Below are 20,482 nucleotides of genomic sequence, written 5' to 3'. Positions count from 1 at the left end.
TGGTGATTTGTTGGCTAGATACCCTGAGCAAACCCTGAGCATATTAAGGGTTTTTTTGGTGAGGTCTAAGTTACCCACATAAAGTCCAGAGGGGGCTTATTCGTTGGTTAAACAACAACAACAAGAGACTAAAGATAACAGTAAGGGACATTCTATTCCCAGTTCCCTTGGATGAATCTAGGAGGAAAACTTTTAATGCCATGTGGGTTCTTTGAGGGTGATGCACCATCTTTTTTTCCCTCTGGAAAAGCATAAAGAGGAAACTGTGGGATGGTGTTCAGAACATGTGTTTTGGACATTATAATTGCCAGCTGAAGTTCAAAAGCTTCAAAAGAATTGATGTTAAAAACCAAAAAGCTTTATGACATATGAAAGGAGATGCAAGCTTCAGTTATCTGAGGCCAGGGAACTGGCCAGCTTTGTTGGATTCTTGCCTTTTTCACCCTTCTCGCAGCTGCCAGGCCACAGAGCCTGTTTTGTGAAAGATTCTCAAGAAAAAAATGAGGGAAAACAGCTTCTATTTTATTAGATTAGATGAAATTATGTGCCTGGGGGAGGGCTGTCCATGTGTTGGGGTGGGGAGGGCAGCTGTGGCCCATGCGGTCCTCACATAAGTAATGAAGCACCCTCCTAGCTGGAGTTGGAGGGAGGGGGAGGGGGCTCGAGGAGGAGCATGTGGAAAGAGACTTCTGCAGTCTGTCTGGAGAGCTGCCCAGGTTTCCCAGCCAAAAAACAAATAAAAATAAATAAAAGGCAAGTGCTGAATGACACAGATTATGATATTAAAAAGAGATGCCATTGAAAATGTGCCATGGACCCCCACTGTCCGTGGGGGTGGAGTGTGTGCATGGAGTGGGGGTGAGAGTCTGATAGACTGGGCATACAGAAGTGTGGACTGCCCCCATCAAAGGTGTCAACTCCCTGGCCACCACCACCCCCGCCCCCCGCCCACCCCATGTCAAAAATTCTAAAATAAGGATTTGTCTGCATTGCAGGTTGGGGAAATTACAGGATGAAAAGCTAGTCGCTCTTTTCTTTCTTTCTTTCCTTTTTTTTTTGCATGGCAGTTTATCAAAAAGGGGGAAAAAACCCCAGACCCCTCCTCTTGGGTGTTAGATTCCCTCCTTTGCACATAAATAACCTTCTCTCCTCGTCTCCCCCCCCTCCCCGTGCTGCTCGGCCATCCTATTGCTGAGCGGAATCTGCACTGCCGGAATCTGCACTGCCGCCTGCTTATTACGTACAGGGAGGATTGTTGACAAGTGCTCTGGAGCCTGCCTCTCCGAGCTCTTCCTTCCTCCCTCCCTCCCTCTGTCCTCCTTCCTCTCTGTCTCTCTGCAATGATCCGGCTCTGAGGATGGCTGCTCCACGGGTCTGTCAGGTGCAGTTTTTGGTGGCTTATCTTGAGGAACCTGGAATAGAAGGTCTGTTCCTATAAATAAAATAAAAACCAAATAGCTCTAGATTTGTTTCAGGCTGGTATGGCTTTTGTTGGAGAAATAGGCCTTTTGTGGGTTTCCCTGCTGGGGTCCTGATTAAATCCATTATGGATGGCAAGGTGCTATGTATATGAGTATGTAAAAAGTGTTGTGATTTGCTTAATATTAACATTCTTTTAGCTTTGGTATCCTCCCTAGGGGCAATGGTGGCTCCTGCAAAGGCACTGTGGAAATTTACAAGAGAGAATTAATGTCGCTCTTAAAGCATTCTGCTCTGTTGACCATTTTGGCCAAATCTGCAGTTTTAGCCAGGCTTGTATGAATTGAGACATTTCTGTCTGGGGTCTGAATGCCATGTAGCTATGGCTGATCCCCTTATTTTATTGCCAATGTATATGATCATTTCCCAGCTTTTAAAAATAGATGTTTGCTTAAAGTTAATTAGTTCATCCCCACCATAGCTTTAGTTTCCTTTATAAACAGTGTGATGGTTTTTTATTTCCCCTCAGACTTTCTCTACATCTTTCCTTGAAAGATGGAGGAAACTGAGGCATGTAAATAGATACTAAATAATTCTAGGTTAGACATTAAGGCTTTCAATTTCCAGTGCTCTCGATTTTTCTCCCATATTTCGTGCATTAATCCATGTTTGTATTAATAGACAAAAACACAAATGAATATTAGGAGCCATTTATTTTAGGTGCCTCAAATCTTTGCAGATTCTGTGGCCACATGCTTGGAGCCCTGCCTTCTGTTCTGCTTCCATTCGATTTCAGAATGGGAAAGAAGGGTGCTCTGGGAGGCGGCAGGCCTCTTTGAACTTGTTTGCTGTCAGTAGGAGGTTTTGTTTGTTATTTTTTTTACTTTGAAGAGCCCACTTAATCCTTCCTTATAGTCCTCTAAAAATGATATACATTGGCCTGCATGTGAATGAGGTGATGAGGGTACAGGGAAACTTCTGCTCTTGCCAGTCATGCTAAGACAAAACAACTTAGAACTTCTATGGGGTCCATTGTTTTTGTCTTATGGCATAAAGGCAGCCAGAGAGGTTTGGAGGTGAGGGTATGATTGTTTCCTTACCCACGCATTATGTCAATCAGGACACAAAGCATTTTGAGTTGTGCCCATTTGTCATCCCAGGCCAGTATACAAAGTAGTAACCTGGTGGGGTTTGTTGATTTGTGTTAAAGCCAGCTTTGCTTAACTTTGTAGAGACTTGCTAATAGTATTTGAGAACCCATTTCTTTGGGTAACTTACCTTTGTGTGGGTAAATGTAAGGATGATGTGAAGCTTAAAAATTATATGCACACACAAACACATGGTAATTACTTAAAGGTACATTAGCACTAGCTCTCTGAGAATGTCACTAGCTGAGAACATGCTGTATATATGGAAATATTCTTTTGAGAAGTGCGAATTCTATGATTTGTAAAATTGGATTTTGGCACGTTAGCTTATCTAAACATAAAATATTTAACATGTTGGTTTTATTATCTAACAGAATTTCTTGAAAAAGGCCTCCTGCTTACCTCTACCATGCTCTGCAGTGATGCCATTGTTCTGCAGCTCATTTCGCACCAGCCCAAATTGCATTTAATCACTTTTCTTCTAAATGTGGAAGGCAGTCTTCGACCTCTAGGGTGTTCAGTACTGACCCATCTGTACAGTGGAACCCTTTTACTTAGTGAGTGGAAGCCAAAGTTGCATTTCCTAGAGGACTCCAAGGATTCCTGCTTTTGATGGACAGTTACAAGTGGGTTGCCTGGTAGGCATGCACTTGACTGGTTTGCCAGCATAAAATTAATAAGGTGTGGGGATGAGTGTGGACCTAAGAGGAGTTCTGGCCTGCAGTAGAGGAGTTATGATGAGTGAATGCAAAAGTACAACTTCTCATTATAGAGCACTGTGGATGTTTATGTTTTAATAATCATTGTTGTTCAAGATACTCTACCTTTCCTGATTGTTGTAAAAGTCATGTTAAGGCTGAAGGAGTGGAGTGCAAAGGAAGAGAGAATGTGGAGGGAGGAAGAGCCAGCCCTTCCCCTCAAAGAAGTAAGGGAGCTTGTGCCCAAATGCAGAGTACGTTTTGCTCACTATTGTGATGATCAGAGTTTCAGTAGCTTTTTGGCTGGTCTAGAAATGTGTCCTAGAGATCATGGGTGCTTTTTTAATGGAACGATGAAGGTCAGCTGTGGTTTTTGGGTTGTTGTTTTGGAGCCTCCTCTCCTTGTCAGGTGTTTTCTCTCCTCTTGTGATTCCTGGTAACGACTTGTGAAGGAAAGATCTTTTGTCTTTGATGTTCTTCATTCATTTGAGGTTTAGTCAGCTAGAATAGGGCCGTTTTCTTAGAGCAGTGATCTGGTTGCCCTTCCTGTGTGTAAATGTGACACGTCTGTTGGGCTTGTTTCTTTGTCCCTGAAAGTGAAGAAATGCCCTTGGTCTCAAGGGTTCTGTCTGTCTCTTGCGGCTTGACTCCCAAATTTAGCCATTTCCTTGACTCTGAAATAGGGAAAAAAGGGGGAGAGGGTCAGATGCTTTTCTTGCATATCCAGTGGCTCAACTTTTCCATGTTAACTATCACTGTGTCAGGTTTTTATCTAACACTTTTTCTCAAAAAAAAAAAAAAAAAAGAGTATGTGAAGGAGGTTTAGAATCCCCAAGAAGGTTTTGTGGCAAATGAAATTCTGGTGGTTGTGAAGGGCTTCTATGGTATTGTCTGTCTGTCTGTCTGTCTGTCTCTGCCTGCCTTCCTTCCCTCCTATCCACTTTCTGGGTGTTAAAGTAACAGAAACCCTTGTTGCCCCTGTATCTTGGGACTCTTGACCCGTGGCTCTTTTTGGACTGCATTTTCTTGGTTGGAATGGGGAATCTTTCCATAGATGATTTGAGAGTAGACAAAAGGGAGTCCGGGTCTGCTCAGGGGCTGTTCTCCTCAGGGAAAGGGATAATTATTTTCCATAAGCTGAGGTATTAAACCTCTTTCGTTCGCGCTTCGCTGACCATGAGTGTGCAGTGACATCATGCCTCATGACTGTCATTTGTTTTCAACCCTCTCTGCAGTTTGATATGGAGAGGATGTCAGTGGGCCAGCCTGGGCTTGGCTTCGCTTACATCTCTGCACTTCTCACCCTTTTCTCTGGACTCTAGGATAGATTGAAACCCTTAGCTGCTGACCCGAATGTGTACAGTTGGGTTTAAACTCCATATTCCTATAGAACCTGAGAAGCTGGCCTGAGCCAGATTTTCTCTGGCATCCAAACGCAAAAAGCAAACAATCCAATTTTTCTCTCAGAATAAGCTTTCTTTTTCACTAGTAATGGCAGTAAGCTATGCATTTTGAATACCTCAGAGAGGGTTCTACCTCAACCAAGGGGGCTGCTTTTATAATTCTCTCAACTCAGTGCTGTAGTCACTCCCATCCCCCAACACCCGCTTTTGCGTGCGCACGCGTGCACACACACACACACACAGCTGCTGAAAATGAAAGCTCTCTTTGGATGCTTGACTGTTTAATATGTAATGTGATACCTTGTCTCACAGTGACAGGGTGACAGACGGGCATTGGCTCTATAATACTGAATTACCTTTTGTGCATCCCTTCTACGACAAAGCCAAATACATTGACTCTCCCTAATACGGTAATATGCGTCTTGTGTGCTCCAGATGTTTTGGAAGCTTGGGGACAGCTTCAAAGTCCCCTTGTTTTTCTTTTCTCTTTAACCCTTCTTTAAGCATTGCTTTTGTGAAATAGAGGCATTAGGTTTTTCTTCCGTTTTGTATTGTCATGTATGTATAGCTAATAGGAGCACTAGTGAAACTTCTTTGTGTCTAAACCATAAAATCATAAAGACTGTACATATATTCTAGGCCTCTTTTTTAGCTACTTAGTAAAGAATTAACTTATCTGTAAGCATTTGTGTTGTGAAATCTGCAGCTCTCATCAATTTGCTTAGTTGGAGTTCCTTTAGCTAAAGGAATCTTTGGCCTCATTTATGCTTCAGTTTTCCCAACGCCCTTTACATTAAGGCAAGAGGGAGATCCTGTATCTCCAGCCTCCAAGAATAGGAATTCTTACTTCTCTTTGCTGAGCTATTGCAGTCTTAGAAAGAAGACGGTTTTAGTGTATGGCCTTCGACCTTTTTCATTTCTTGCTGATTTGGAAGATAGGATGAAAAGCTGCTGAATTTGATGACAGGGTTCTGCTTTATCTGATTTCTTTGGGATTCTTAGCTTGTGAGAACCGGCACTGCTACTGTGGAGGATGTGTGGTCTCCCTGTGACATGCTGCTCCTGTCAGCTGATGGTGACTAGCCATGGTTGCAGGAGGTCCCCAGGCAGCCTTTACTGCAGTGATTTGGAATTTTCAGCTCATATTTATTGCTTTTGTGAAAGACAATAGACATGCTTTAATTTAAGTTCAACCTACTGAATATTAATAAAGGAGAACGAATGCTAATGTGGGGAGACTAACTCTTTGGGCCATTGAAATTCCTCGGTCTAACCTCCTCTTCCCAACAAAGGTTTGTGTAGGTTGGGGGAAGGGTTTGGAAAAATAAAGCCAATTTGTATTTGAAGGAGGGGATGCCTTTTCATCATTTCTCATTGACTGAAAAAAATAATAGAAAAAATTCTTGGCAGGGCTTTGTTAGGGGAAGGAAAAGGCAGCACCCATTAGCTTGTCGAATATTACAATAATGGCTATTGTGCCCTGTGGCATCATATTCCATCCTGCTGACCTGGCTCTTCTGGATGGGCAGGCAGTACGATTTGGATAAAAACATTCAAAATGAAAGAGGGTAGGCAGTGTACCGGAGATGTGAAAAGGGAGTGTGTGTTGTGGAGGGGGGATGGGGGGAGTATGTAAAAAAGAAAAAGCACAGATTTATCCAACCATGTAGACTAGCTAAAAATAAATGTAAATTTTCTTTGTGCTGACATATACAGGATGGGAGTACACAAATTGAAAAAGTCAGTCATATGCAGAACAAGTCAGTCTCACCCCTTACAAAGGCTAGGAAAAGCTGGGGGCCTTCCATTTGCATAGCAGGCAATCAATTTCCTATGAATGAGCCCCATTTTTCTAATCTGGAAAGTCAGCAAACCATGTCTCTGTAGGTGAGGCAATCAATAATTGTTAATCCATGGAACGGGGAAAATTTTGGAGCTCTTTGGAGAGATTAGTGAAGGCTTCCAGTCACTGGACCCACTATTTTTATTCATTTTAATTTGGCACAGTCTTGCCTTAGTGTTTCAGAGCATCCTCATCTGTTTTGCCTCACATTGAGCTCACATACGGTCCATTAAAATCCCCCATTTTTCATCTAGAGTTTCATAATCCAGTTTGCCTGCATTTGTGCTTGGACAGTTTGTGTTTTGGAGGGAAGAAATGTTATATTCTTTTCTACATTGATGCCTCTTAGACATGAACACTTTCCCCAGCATGTTACTTTTTAAAAGTCTATCATTGTCATTAGCTGGCTTTTACAGCTTTGCCATAAGTTTTGTTAGCAGCCTTATTTTCACTTCACAAATTATTGGTAAAAGGAGGAAGAGTGCCCATACAGAAGTTTGGGACTGAGTGTATGATCATAGTTTGTGCAGTCATAATTGGTTTCCTGGTATTTGATTCTCACTTGCCCAGAGCTTTGTAGTGTTGTAGGGCAACTAGGTCTGTTACTGACTTGAGTCTTCCTTTCCCCTACAATAGTGGTTCTCAAAAGGTGGTTCCTGGACCCACCAAAATCAGCATCAGCACCATCTGAGAATTTGTTAAGAGTAGGATTGACTGGGGTTGAGGCCTAGGGGACTGTGTTTGAATAAACCCTCCAGGTGACTCTGATTCATACTCAAGCCCGAGAATCACCACTACCATTTGCAACCATCCACCGAGGTTATACCTGTTAGAAGAACAAGTGTATACCTGTCATTGAATAGCTTAGCTTTTCTCTGCTAAATCACTCATTCACTTGCTGCTTACTCACTTGGGAAATATTTAAGATCTTGCTATGGACCAAAGGGTATGGAAGGGTACAGCAGTGTTTCTTCCTCTTTTCACCAAGCATCATGTAGTCCTTATTTCATCCTTGCTCCAAATAAGCACTTTCAAAATCAGCACCTCTTCTTCCTCTTCCTCCTTCATCACCACCATCACCACTGGGTTTTGTGTTTGTTTTTAGGCATATTGCAAATTCTAACTTTGTTCTTCTTGTGCTGATATTGCAGGCTTGCTTGCTGGCTCCATTGGTTCATGTTCATTGCCCTCCTCTATCACTTTTTCTTGCCCTATAAGTACCACATACTACTAACTGGTACATCCATGTATATTCGTTGATCTATCTCCTTTCACTGGTGTTCAGATTTTGTTTCATATGCCTGTATCCCTGGCATACGGGAGGTGTTAAGAAAATGAATGGATAAATTTATATTTCCTCCCTCTTTTCCTGCTTTATTCTCCTTTTTGTACTTATGTACTATTTAAAAATTGGGACTCAACCAAGAGTATACATCTTTTCTTTAAGATGCATATCTGCTTTTTTAATTATTAATTTTACATATGGTTCTGTAACAGAAGTTTTACTTTGAATTTTCAATTCTTTTCAAGTAGGGCAATTCATCCATCTCCCTCTCTCTCTCCCTCTCTCTCTCCCTCTCCCTCTCTCTCTGCCTCTCTCTCTCTTTCTCTCTCTCTTTCTCAAATATGAATTATTATGTCCCTGGGCCACTGTCCTAACTGTGCTAGGTATTATCTGTATGTTCATACTGTTTGGTGGGCTGACATTCCCCCGTCCCCAAGCAATGTGACATTAGTGAAGTGCCCTAATTTAGTGCTAATAAATAGGGACATAATTTCAACCCACATATGTAGTTTTAGTTTTCTAGAGCATAATTGAAAAAGTCTTTAAAAAGCAGCTAAAACGAATTTTCATATATTTTACTTAATATATACAGAATATTTGAAGAATTAATCAATATAAAATTATTATTGAACTGTTACACAGTTTTAAATTAATTAAAATGAAATAAAGATTTATTTCCTCATCCATGCTAGCCATGTTTCCAGTGCTCAGTAGTGGTCACTGTAATGAGTAGCACAGCTCTAATCTTTGAACCGTCGGCCACATCTCTACCCTTAGACCCATGGATTGCCACACAGTTATGTCTTCTTTTTGCCTCACAGTGCAGACTCCCCACATTTTCTCTCTCTTTGGGAAGTTGTATGTATTTTCATTTCCATATCGTAGTCATAACTCTCAAAGCCACGTCTCAGTGGCAGCCATGGGATTGTATTTACTGCACTGTATTAGATTTCCAGCCTTATGTTATTATACATACTCTGAAATGATGTAAAAATAGATAACTGGGGAAATGCATGCATAAACAGGTCAAGTCCCAAGGTTTGGTTACAGTCTACTGTGCTCTTTCAGAAAATTTTACCACTGTGTTTTATGTAGTGTTTGGTGCAACTAATGGGGACCACTCTTTCAACCACAAAGGGATTTAATACAGGGAATTAAGTGCTTACAGAATTGGTGGAAGGGTTGGAAGGACAGAAATCATGGGATCACCTGGCACATTTGGCTTTATTTAACAGCCAGCACATGGCTGTGAAATTACAGATACTGTGCTAGCATTCCTGCTTATGCCCCCAAGGCTGGTGGCTAGACAGTGAAATTGGGTGCCAGCTGCTTTGGACACTTGTGTAGGTACAGCTTTCCCATGGGAAGAACTTAAGTTGTATCCAGGACTCTGGATACAAGAACATCTGAGTACTAGAAGATCTGCTAGGCTTTTTATTGAACCGTCACCCATTTGTGTGACCTTATTGCTTATTAAAATACTTCCATATCAAATGGTATAATCCTTCCCTAGGACCTTTCTCCAATGTGGTTACATGTCCTGGCCCTCCAAGACTCCCTCTTTCGAATGGTACCATATATGTAGTCATAGACAGTCTTGATCCTTTGTGAAAGTCAAAGACAGGTGCAGTGACTGGCTAATATAATGGATCACTCTGAAGAGAAAGTTGGGTAGTAGGATTTCTAGTTAATAACTATGATACGGCTATAAAGTAATGATGCTTTTTTGTGTGTGGCAGGTACTGGTTGCTGAAGGCAATTCCAAAAGGACTTCAGTATTTCTAGAGTAAATATTTAGCCCTTGAAAGATAACTAGTTTGAATTGGTAACACTTGAGATGCCTTTCTTCCTTTCCATTCCCAGCCCTACAAAGATGTTTATGTACTTTAAAAAAGAACTGTACAGTATATTATGATTAAAAATTTCTGTTTGAATTTCTTGCTGTTACAATTGTTTCTTTGTTAGGCATTCACTCCTATAAAAGGTTCAACGTAGGGAGGTATGACTTTTGTCCCCATTTCAAGAGGGATATATGCCTTTAAATTCTTTTCTGTCCATCACTAGCCATTCTGTAGGGTTAACTGTGGTAAAGTGCTGCTTCCTGATGTCATGTATTTAAGTGTTTGTCCCCTTTTCTCACCTGTAGGGCTCCTTGGTAATGGCCAGTCTAAGGGATTAGGACCAGCATCAGAACAGTCAGAGAATGAGAAGGATGATGCATCCCAAGTGTCCTCTACTAGCAACGATGTTAGTTCTTCAGATTTTGAAGAAGGGCCGTCGAGGAAAAGGTTAGTACACACAAGGCTGAAAGTATCGGTGCCTTAAACCAGGGACTACAAAGTAGGTGCCAGTTTTTGCCACAAAGGAGCAAACTTGGGCCCATTCACCTGGTCTCCTGATTTTTCATAGAGGAGTCAGAACTCTGAATTTTTGTCAGATGTTCTGGTTTCTAAATATTGTCCACTAATTATAACTAAAAGTAAAAAGTAACCATACAAAAAATGGTATGGGCCCAACAAAACATGCTTCTGCCATGAAAACTGGCCAAAGAGACACCAAGTTATAGTTCTTGTCCTGTTTATTTCAATTGATTTTCATCAGTAGTATTTCTCGAGTATATTAGATGGTATTTTGCCATTCCTGGGGAGAAATGTTTCTATGAATTGGAAGAATTAAATGTGGTGTTTTTGAAGAAAATTTTCCCCCTCATCAGGAAAGCAAAAATCCACTTAGTGTTTAACCAAGTTAGTAGGTATGGAATTAGTTCTTCAAGCTTTGAATTTACTAGCAGGTCTCCCCCCCCCCCCCAAGATTACTTTCTTCAATAAACTTTAGATAGTTTGATAAGGAAGTTGGCTATGGTAGTTAAGAGGTTGTGGTTTCATGGTCAAACAGTGGCAGTGACATTATATAATAATACTTTTAATTGGGTGTTTTAAAAACCCTTTGCTAGTTATCTGCCTTATTTCATATCTGATGTGTTGTGCCATGCTGCCCTCCCCACTTACATTTGTATTTCCTTTTGTTCCTTTTCCGTTCTCATACTTGATGTTTTCCTGGATGACTAGGTTAATGACGTTTTCTTAGAATCTGTTAGTTTAAGAGGTTGGGGAAAGGAAAAAAAAATTCCCCTGGTCTGGTCTTTTTGTTTACTCTTTCTACATAGTTATAGTTACTTTTTGGAAACTATCTAGAATGTTTATATCTAATGAAGAACTGAGTATGGTGGAAAATTAAGAAGGACAAGATGAGCCATGTGTTGATAGATATTTGAAATCCTTAACAGAACTGTACTTTGGATCTGAAATTTGAGCTGCATCATTATAAGTCTTAGTTTATTTTTCTCCATCATGCAGTGGCTTTGTTTAAAAAGCCCTGTGATAACAGAGTCTGTATTAACTTCCATACTTACTTCTCTTAATCCTCAGCACTGTGTCTTGGATATCAGTAGATTTGTTGTTAGCACAGTTAGCAGGTATATGTAAGAAGTATTTCTGCCAGTGTACTGGGCTTTGTATGCTGCTCTTTTAAGAACACTTGGGTGAGTGTCACAGTGACAAGCCTATTATTTTTCAGATACTCTAACAGATATTCACTCTGCCCCAATTCAAGAACTGCATCAGCAAAAGAGAGGGGGCTCAGGATGTGTTGAACCACATCAGTAAATATATAGGAATGTATAATATTAACCATGCTTCCAAACATGGGTGGGTGGTCGTCTATCTGGTATCATCTTTCATTTCCATTTGTGGAGCAAAATTCTATGAGTGATTGGATTTGACAGCATCCAGTCCCTTAGTTGTGTTGTATAGCTGTTTGTCACTGCCTCTGGGAAGATCCAGGCAGCGTAGGAGTGTGATGACGAAGATCAGTATGCATCATTCTTTTGGAAATGGCCCTTTGTCCTTGGCTCCTAGTTCCTTTCTCAGATTGGCTTCCTCTTTGTATGACACATTGGTACTGTGTGACAGCTGCGTGCAAAACAGTCATTTAGCGGATTGAGCGCGGGCTGGGAACCAAAGTGTCCCAGGTTCGATTCCCAGCCAGGGTACATTCCTGGGTTGCAGGCCATAACCCCCAGCAACCGCACATTGATGTTTCTCTCTATCTCCCTCCCTAAAAATAAAATAAATAAAATCTTTAAAACAAACAAACAAACAAACAAAAAAACCCAGTCATTTAGGTTTAGTTCCCCAGGCCACTGGAAAAGACAAACTTTGTTCAGGGTGAATTTAAGGCAAATTTCAGCATTGCTACTCTGCTCTAATTATTACTGTGCTACCTATCTTGTTTTCCTAATAAAAGACTCATAGCAGTATTTCATTCGGTTATGATCACACTCTACCAGTGACACCCATCAGGGACATACTGTAGATTAAGAGTTGTCCAGTCAGGCCTGATGTAGGGCTTGGTCTATGGTAACCTGTGTTATAGGTAGAGGGCTGTATAATTTATAGACATGTAGTGTAGTTAGGAAATACATATCGCAATGTTGCAGGGTACATAACAAGTACAAAATAATAACTTTTAATACTATCCTGCTCATTTGTTTTATCCCTTATTGGTAATTATTGTGAATATTTAGCATAAATACTTTGATATGAACCCTGTCTTCTGAGGCAGAATGTGTGAACAGGAACCTGAGTTCTTGGGGCTTTGTTAGGGTACTTTGTTAGGGATTTTTAACCCGGGTCAGTGTTTCCAACCTAATAATCAGTTATGGCATGTTTTAAAAGTTCTTATGGCACACCAGTACACAGGTTGAAGATCGCCAGTGTATTGTTCAGACTGCAGTGTTCCACTTTTCTTCATTTTACATACATTGTATTTTTTCAAATACGGTGAAGAGTGTGCTGTCTCTGCTGATGACAAGTCCAGTCCAGAGTAACTGTTTAAAGTGGTTATTTCAAAATGTTACTTCGTGTTGGGTAGATTGTTGACTAGATGCTACTTTTAACCTTGTGTCTAAAATTCCAAAAGCCTCATCTGTACATGGGAAGACCATGTTTTATGATTGACCGTTTGCATTCTCTGTTGCCATTTAGAAGGTTGTACACTGAATTGTAAAAATCCAGGGTCATGCCCTGGCCAGGGGGCTTAGTTAGTTGTAGCATTGTCCCATACACCAAAAGGTTGTGGGTTCAATTCCTGGTCATGGCACATACCTGGGTCACGGATTCAATCCTTGTTGGGGTGCGTAGGGTAGGCAGCTGATCCACGCTTCTCACATTGATGTCTCCATCTCCCGTGCACCCCACTCCCTGCCTCAAATCAATACACATATCTTTTGGTAAGGATTTAAAAAAATAGGAGGACTTAGGTAAAAAACAAAAATCCATTGTCATGATTTATATATTTGCTTTGGAAAAAGCAGTCTCTGTTTTTGGAATGATATGAACGGCTGGCTTCTTTCTTTGTACAGTTAATTCTTTCTTTCTGTGTACATGTTTGTACACAGCAGTTAGTATGACTTTTGACTTGGTGGGGAGGGGGAAGAAAGGATTTTATGTGTTCGACTTCCTTAAGAAAAATTAAAGCCTGAGGTGTAGATTATGCCAGTCTTACTAGTTCAACCTTGCTCTAAGCTTTCAACCTGTAAATAGAAGCAATTCTATTTTCTGATGCTTGTAAAATGTTTTTTAAGTCTGTAGTTAGAACATCCCATGTGTTTACCAAGTGTTATTTTTCTATAGGAAGCCCCTAATCTGTGTTTTGCCCAAAATACTTGATGCCATTGGTTTTAAATGAAGTTGGGGAGCTTTTTGGCACAGAAAACAGTAGAATCCAGAATTTATAGGATTTCTTTTTCTCTGCTGAGGTAAAAATAAAAGGGATCATTTTACTTAGCTATCGGAAGGTTGTAATCTAAAATCATCCCTTATAAAAGGAAAAGACACCCTTTCTCTAGAAGCTCTTTCCCTATTTGATGGGCTGAGCTGAGGAGCTCTGAAGGACTTGGTGCTGGAGGGAGCTCCTAAGTGTTAGTTTTCTTTTTCTTTTGCTCATTGTGGTAGATGAGTTTAAAATAATTTTTCAAATTTTATGTTATTGTAGTTTTTACTGGTTAGAATGGAAACTGTAGACCTTTAGCCTTTAATAGGCTTCTTTTGAATTTGATGGTAGCCATGCCTACTTCCTGACCTCCCTCCCCGCCTTATATTGCCCACCCCATTGCACTTGGTTATTGTAAAAATTTGTATTTTCTGCAAGAAGTATTTGAGTATTTTTAGAAATCAGAGTGACCAGGTTTTGTCTGTCAGGTGTGTACTGACTGTGGGAAACACTGGAATGGTTGTTACGGGGACAGAGGTTATCTGCTTGGCTGATGGAAGTGAAGGTGTGGTACCAAGCAGTTGGTGATGGTCTATTTTTAGGTCTAAGTCAGTGGAAGATCCAAAATGCAAGGTCCACAGAGGGGTCATTTGAACGAGCACTCAAATACATAGCCAAATTAACTGCATTTTGTTTTGGGGTACATGGAGGGAATAGATAGGAAAAATGTAAAGACGGTGATAGTTCTTCAGGACATGTCATGGGGACTTTGCATGGGGCACAGTGATTAAGAGTGTGGCCTGGAGCTAGACATGTGGCTCAGTCATTTGCTTGTTGAATGCTCCTGGGCAGGCTCTGTCACATCCCCGGGCCTCAGTTTTCTTACTTGTACAAGGTCTGTGACAATGGTAACCACTAATGGTGGTTTTGTTTGCTGAACAAGTTCAATGCATGACAAGCACTCAAGTGTATGATAAATATTGTGTGCTAGATATTATTAGCTGTCATCAGTGTATGTGGCACATGAATTACTACATGTGAATATGCATGTTCATTGGAGGCTTTTCAAACGTGGTGTACAGGGATTTTGATTTATACAAATTGTGATTTCTATCTTTCCTCCATGGCACCACTGTCAACAACCATCTGTGGGCAGATGGAAAAGTGTGGGCGCGTGTCCCTCTTTTGAAGTTACTGAGTCACAGGAAGGATCTTTGTGGTCGTATAATGTGAAATTTCCTTTGTAAAACTTGGTGAGAGCAGGTATTTGCTTGCGTGGAGCAGGCAGAAGGGACGTGAGGTTGAAGTTTGAGAAGACAAGGTGTTGGTGAGCAGATTCCATCTTGTCTATACACAAGGTTAGTCATTGCTTTACCTTGGGGAATCCCCTATTTTGCCATTACTTAGTGCTAAGGTCTCTGACACACTTTCAAAAACAAACTCCAAGAAAGTAACAAGTATAGACTGTGCCTCTGCAAGGACCTAACTGTTTCCTTCTGTTAAACAAAGAGCTGCTGTACTTTATTTAGGCCTTTGACAGTATAAGACTGACCGAGATCAAAGACAGTCCTGTTCCAGTAGACTGGATTTAGGATGTGAATTGTTGCAAGGGTTCAGGTGCCATTGACTTAGTGCGGTTTAGTTTCTGGATATGAATACATGTTGAAGATGATGAGAATTCTCCTAGGCTTTTAACAGGGTTCCCGGTTCCCAGCTCCCACCCCTCCCTCGCACCCAGGTGAAGGGCCAGTGTAGATGTTTTCCTTATTATTTGTGTTCTGAGTTAGTTTGTTGATATAAAATACTTTCATACCCTCAAGTTTGAAAAGAAAGATAGTTCCACTTAGGATTCTTGCTTGGCAGCATGCATTGTTAGAAATTGGAGTTATTCAGTGTGAACATCCTTAAGAATGTAAATAATTTTTACATTTCTCTTTAACAAAATGCATCAGTGGTGTAGTTTCATATTAAATGCATACACTATTATAGCTAAAATTCAAAGCAAGACAAGCAATACACAGCTTAGATGTATCTCTTGTAACTTTGGATTTAGGATAAGACACCTTCACTCACCATGCTATTGCAAATTATTTTGTTGTTATCACCTTGAAGAGTATTTTACAAAGTAGGGATTAGTGCTGTTATAATTTTAAATTCTAGAGCTGTCTTGACTGAAACATATTCTGTTTAAAGAAATAAGAAGGGGGAAAATTGAGGAATAGAATATTATGTGGCAACTTTAGTAATCACCCACAATAATTGTAGAATTAAATATAAAAGTAGATGTGTTCAGCCTACTTGCGCTTTCTATTTATCTAAATAGTTGCCATTTCTGGTGCTATACTTCTCTTTTTATAGATTGAAATGCCTTTCTGGGATCGTGTTCCTTTTGCTTTTACCTGAAGGACGTTTAACATTTCTAATAGGTTTACTGAGATTGGATGAATCTTTTAGCTCTTGTATGTTAGAAAAGGTCTTTGAATGTCTCACCCTTATTTAAAGTATTTTTTATTTTATGAGAATTGTAGGATCACATGTAGCTGTAATTTCAGAAAGACTTCACTTTACTGTCTCCTGGTTTGCATTGTTTTTGACAGGAAGTCTATTGTCATTCTTTCCAAGAAGTGTCATTCTTCCCAATCTCTTTAAGATTTTTTTTTATTCTCTCATTCAGTGTTCCTTGGTATAGGGTTTTGTTTTGTTTTTTTTAATGTTTCTTGTGGTTGGAGTTCATTGTGTTTCTTAGTTCTGTAGATTTCATCACTTTTTGATATTTGGAGCCAATATTTCTGCAGATATTTTTTGTGTGTGCTCCTTTTTCCCCCTTTAGGGATTTCAGGTGCACGTATGTTTGGCTTGCTGACAGCCGTCGAACTTGTTGACACAGCTCGTCGATGCTCTGTTTATTTTGTTCCAGTCTTTTTGTTTTTTCTGTTTCATTTTAAGTAGTTTCCACCACAGTTCTATGGACATACACTTTTTAATGTAAAAGATTGTTGTTTCTATCTTATGATAGATTTTGATCTCTGTATTATCTTCAGTGTCTTTCCTAATAAGTTGATATGTTTTGGCTTGCTCTACTTTTTGAACACAGGGAGTGCGGTTATAATAGAGGCTTTACTATGTTTGTCTACTGATTCTGTCAATTTGTGTCATTAATGGTTCAATCTTATTTGGATTAATGTACCTCCTCAATATGGTATTTTTTTCTTTTTCTATTTTGGTGGTCTGATAATTTCTTATTGGATGTCTGGCATTCTAAATTTTCTTTATAGGGTGCTGGGTATATTTGTATTTCTCTACCTGTTGTTGAGCACTGCTCTAGGGTACAATTGTGTTACTGGGAAGCAGTTTGATCCTTCTGGGTCTTGGTTTTCAGCTTTGTTAAGTAGGGCCAGAACAGTGTTCGGGAAGGGTTAAGTTTTTCCCACTACTGAGGTGGAACTCAAACGCTCATTTCCTCTCATTTCCTCAATGTCCCGTGAGTCCTGATGTTCACCATTGTGGCCAGTTGGTACAGACGCTGTTCCTAACCCTGTGTGGGATTCGAGGACTGTTCCTTTCCTTGTCCTACTCTCCCTTAGGTAGTCTCCTCACACACACGTGCTCACTAGTAGTCAGCAAGTACTCAAGGAGGACCGTTGGCAGATTCCAGAGTTTTCCACATGACTCTCTCCTCTCTGGTACTCTGCCTGACAGATTCCATTCAGTCATTGGCCTCTCCAAACTCTCACTCTCACCTCCTTCTCCTCAGCTTGGATTCCTCTAGCCTCTACTTGAATTTTCCCTCCTTGTGTAGTGGCCCAGAAATTCTCAAGGCAGTCAGGTGAGCAGTCATTTGTTTCCCATCTCTTGGGATTACAGGGACATCAGTTGTCTTGTATAGAGTTTTAGTTCTTTCAGACTGGAAGTAAATCTTGTTTCTATGACCCTGTCTTAGCTAAAAGCAAAAGTTCCTACCTATTATTTGAACGCTAAATGAAGGAGAGCAAAACACACCACCAGGAAATCTCCCCTTCCCCTTTTATAAGTGGTTTCAGTTTCTCATGGTGAACTGTGGACAGACATTAAATGGAAAATTCCAGAAACAAAATTTATAATTTTTAAATTGTGCTATTCTGAGCAGTGTGATGGAAATTCGTGCTTCTTCATGCTGCCCAGGATTTGCTTCATCCCTTTGTCCAGCATGTTCACACTATATTAATGCCCACCTGCTAAGTCACTTTTTAGCCATCCCAGCTATCACATTGACTGTGGTGGAATTGGGGTGCTTATGTTCAAGGACACCTTATTTACTTAATAATGGTCCCAAAGTGCAAGAGTAGTGATCCTGGCAATTTGGATCCAAAGAGAAGCTGTAAAGTGTTTGTTTCCTTAAGTGAAATGGTTTGTATGTATGTATAGGAAAAACATAGTATATATGGGTTCAGTACTATCTGTGGTTCCAGGCAGCCACTGAATGTATGCCCTGCAGATAAGGACGACCTGCTGTTCCGTGTCCACAGTACATCGTAGTCATAGTTATAACCTCTCATTTAATTTTGTTAGTAAAAGAGAAGACTGTGACTCGCCTTAAGCAAACCCTACCTAAAAAAGGAAAATTTCACTCTACAAGAAAGCATGTGACTCTTGGAGATCCTTCAGACTCTGAGGTTGAACCTCTAAAACCTCTGTCTCTAAAAGAAGAACTGTCTCTCAGTAATATATTGGGCTACTAAATCTTACCTCAATTTTCATGAAACATCTGGAAGGTTTTATTGTGCTTGTTTTATAGTTGGGTCAGCAAATATTCAAAATACCTTACAAATGACAAAATGTATAAATGACAAAATGACAAAATAAAGAAATGACTTTATTTCTTAAAAGTAGCAAAGGCAGGATTTGAATCCAGGTCTTCATATGTACAATGCCAGACTTTTCCATTACACCGTGTCACCTTCCACCAGGGGTATCAGATGTAGGCCTTCCTTTGTCATGTACCTCCTGGACAGACAAACTGCAGTACCTGACTTAGTGAGCTGAATGTGGCAGGATCATACCCCACTCACCCCCTCAGCTGAGTACCTTGGTGCAGTGCACATGCCTTGTGGCTTCTTAGATCATATAACCTAGTAAATCTCTTTCTTCCAGTGTTTGTATTCCTTCTTTGATGAAATAAACAAAATTACTTTCTTCATTGTAAACCAAGTAGTAGATAGAAAGGAGGAGGAGGAGACTCTTCCGACTCTTGCTGTGCTCTAGACTCCATGGCAGAGCTCCTCTTGTAACTTCCTGACACAGCGTGATGGGAGCCAGCTGTGGGGCTTTGGGCTTCGCAGCCAAAATAATGTAGAGGCACAGGTGCGCGTGCGCCCCCCCCCCCCCCCCCCCCCACCCCGTCCCCCTTCACCCTGGCTTTGCCTGGGGCTCAATCAGCTTGGTAGCTGGGTGCTATGAAACTGCATTAATAAGATGATGAGCGTCTTGGGGCCCGGGCTCCTTGCCTGTAGGAGGAGACAACAGCTGCTGGAGACCTGCAGAGCAGGAATGTTAAGCCTCAGGGTTATCCTTAGGTAAGGCTGAGCCTTGACACATGAAGTGGCTCTTTGTGCAGGCTGCTTCTGGAGGGCCTGGTATGTTTCAGCACTTTGTCTGCCTGACCTTACCAGTTACTTAATAACTTTTCTTTATCAATATAGTGAGCTTGAGACAAGAGGGTTAGTCGATATTTAGAAAGGGTACACGTTTATTAGTTCTGAGTACAGGTATCTGTCTTGTAGAAGCCTGAGAGTTGACACAGCATTCTTGTAGTTGATCTGAGAAGATACCTGGAGTGAGAGCAGGGCATACTGCATATCCTCTCACATCCCCTTCCTAGTGACAGAAAGGACACATTGACTGACAGGGCCTGCAGGGACTGTGTGGTGGGCTGGGAGCTGGGCAGACGTCAATTTGGACCAGCCCAGTTCACAGGCTTGCAATTACCAACAACACAGGTGATTTTTAGAATTAAAAGAAATAACCTCTCAGCACTAGGTTAGAGCCTGGTATGCTTTAGCATCGGTCCCCAATCAGTCTAAGCCAAGGTGTGCTTAGAGGCACTGAATGTTTGTCGACTGCATGCATAGTGAAGGACAGCATTAGCTACTTCCCATTATAAGGAGGAACAGGCGAGCCTCCCTGTCTTTTAAGTTTTAAAAAACAACCCCCAATCTTTGTTTCTTTCTTTCCTATTTTTTAATATCAAGGGAGGAGTTGACTTGAAACATAAGAGATTCTTGGCTAATTAAAAGGGATTCGAGGGGACTGTACTATCTGAAAGCTATCACTGTTATTTTCTGGTTTTGATCAGAGGCTTTTAGTATAAATTGACACTGGCTTCTTCCTGACTTAAGTTTTAAATTATCATGGAAGTTAAGTGTATGTTACAGCATCATGTATCTGGCCTGGATAATTTGGGCCGGGGTAGCATATTTGATATATAAGGAGTAACACTACATAGGAATGTAAAGCAGGGAGAGATGTATCTTTCCTGGCCACTTTTTGGCGGTGTGCAGTTTATTTTAAGGTTTACTATTAATGTTACCCTTTGGAATTGTGTATCAAGCTTTTCATTAGTGAAACTGGCTTTTCTGCTAGATGTGGGATTCTGTCTAGGAAGTCTTCACAGATGCTCACCTCTTCTTCATAAACACGTACCACAGTAATAAGAGGTCAGTGCCCATGGTTTTGAGTGTGAAGGAAAGAACAGGAAACGTGGAGCCTGCCCGTAGCATGTGCACTCTATGCAGGCTGAAAGGTTGGCAAAATACCTTTGATGTAACCGGCCATTAGTTGTTGCCAAGGACAAATTTTTAGACATGTGGGAATGAGCATTGGCTCTATAATTTGCTGTAAGGTTCCTGGTAAGCTCACAGGCTTCTGACACATTTATT

At 40.8% G+C, this 20,482-nt stretch overlaps 1 protein-coding gene across 1 annotated transcript in view; it reads left to right on the top strand.

Moving 5' to 3' along the window:
- Positions 1–20,482, top strand: part of JARID2 (jumonji and AT-rich interaction domain containing 2) — a 254,197-nt gene that overhangs the window by 147,565 nt on the left and 86,150 nt on the right. Inside the window, 1 exon segment of the mRNA XM_028511671.2 lies at positions 9,943–10,084. Coding sequence (XP_028367472.1) covers positions 9,943–10,084 — 142 coding nt within the window.

Source organism: Phyllostomus discolor, chromosome 5 (assembly GCF_004126475.2).
Source record: "Phyllostomus discolor isolate MPI-MPIP mPhyDis1 chromosome 5, mPhyDis1.pri.v3, whole genome shotgun sequence".
Classification (NCBI taxonomy): domain Eukaryota; kingdom Metazoa; phylum Chordata; class Mammalia; order Chiroptera; family Phyllostomidae; genus Phyllostomus; species Phyllostomus discolor.
The sequence above is the reverse complement of the archived record's forward strand: the minus strand, read 5'-3'. Positions and strand labels throughout refer to the sequence as shown.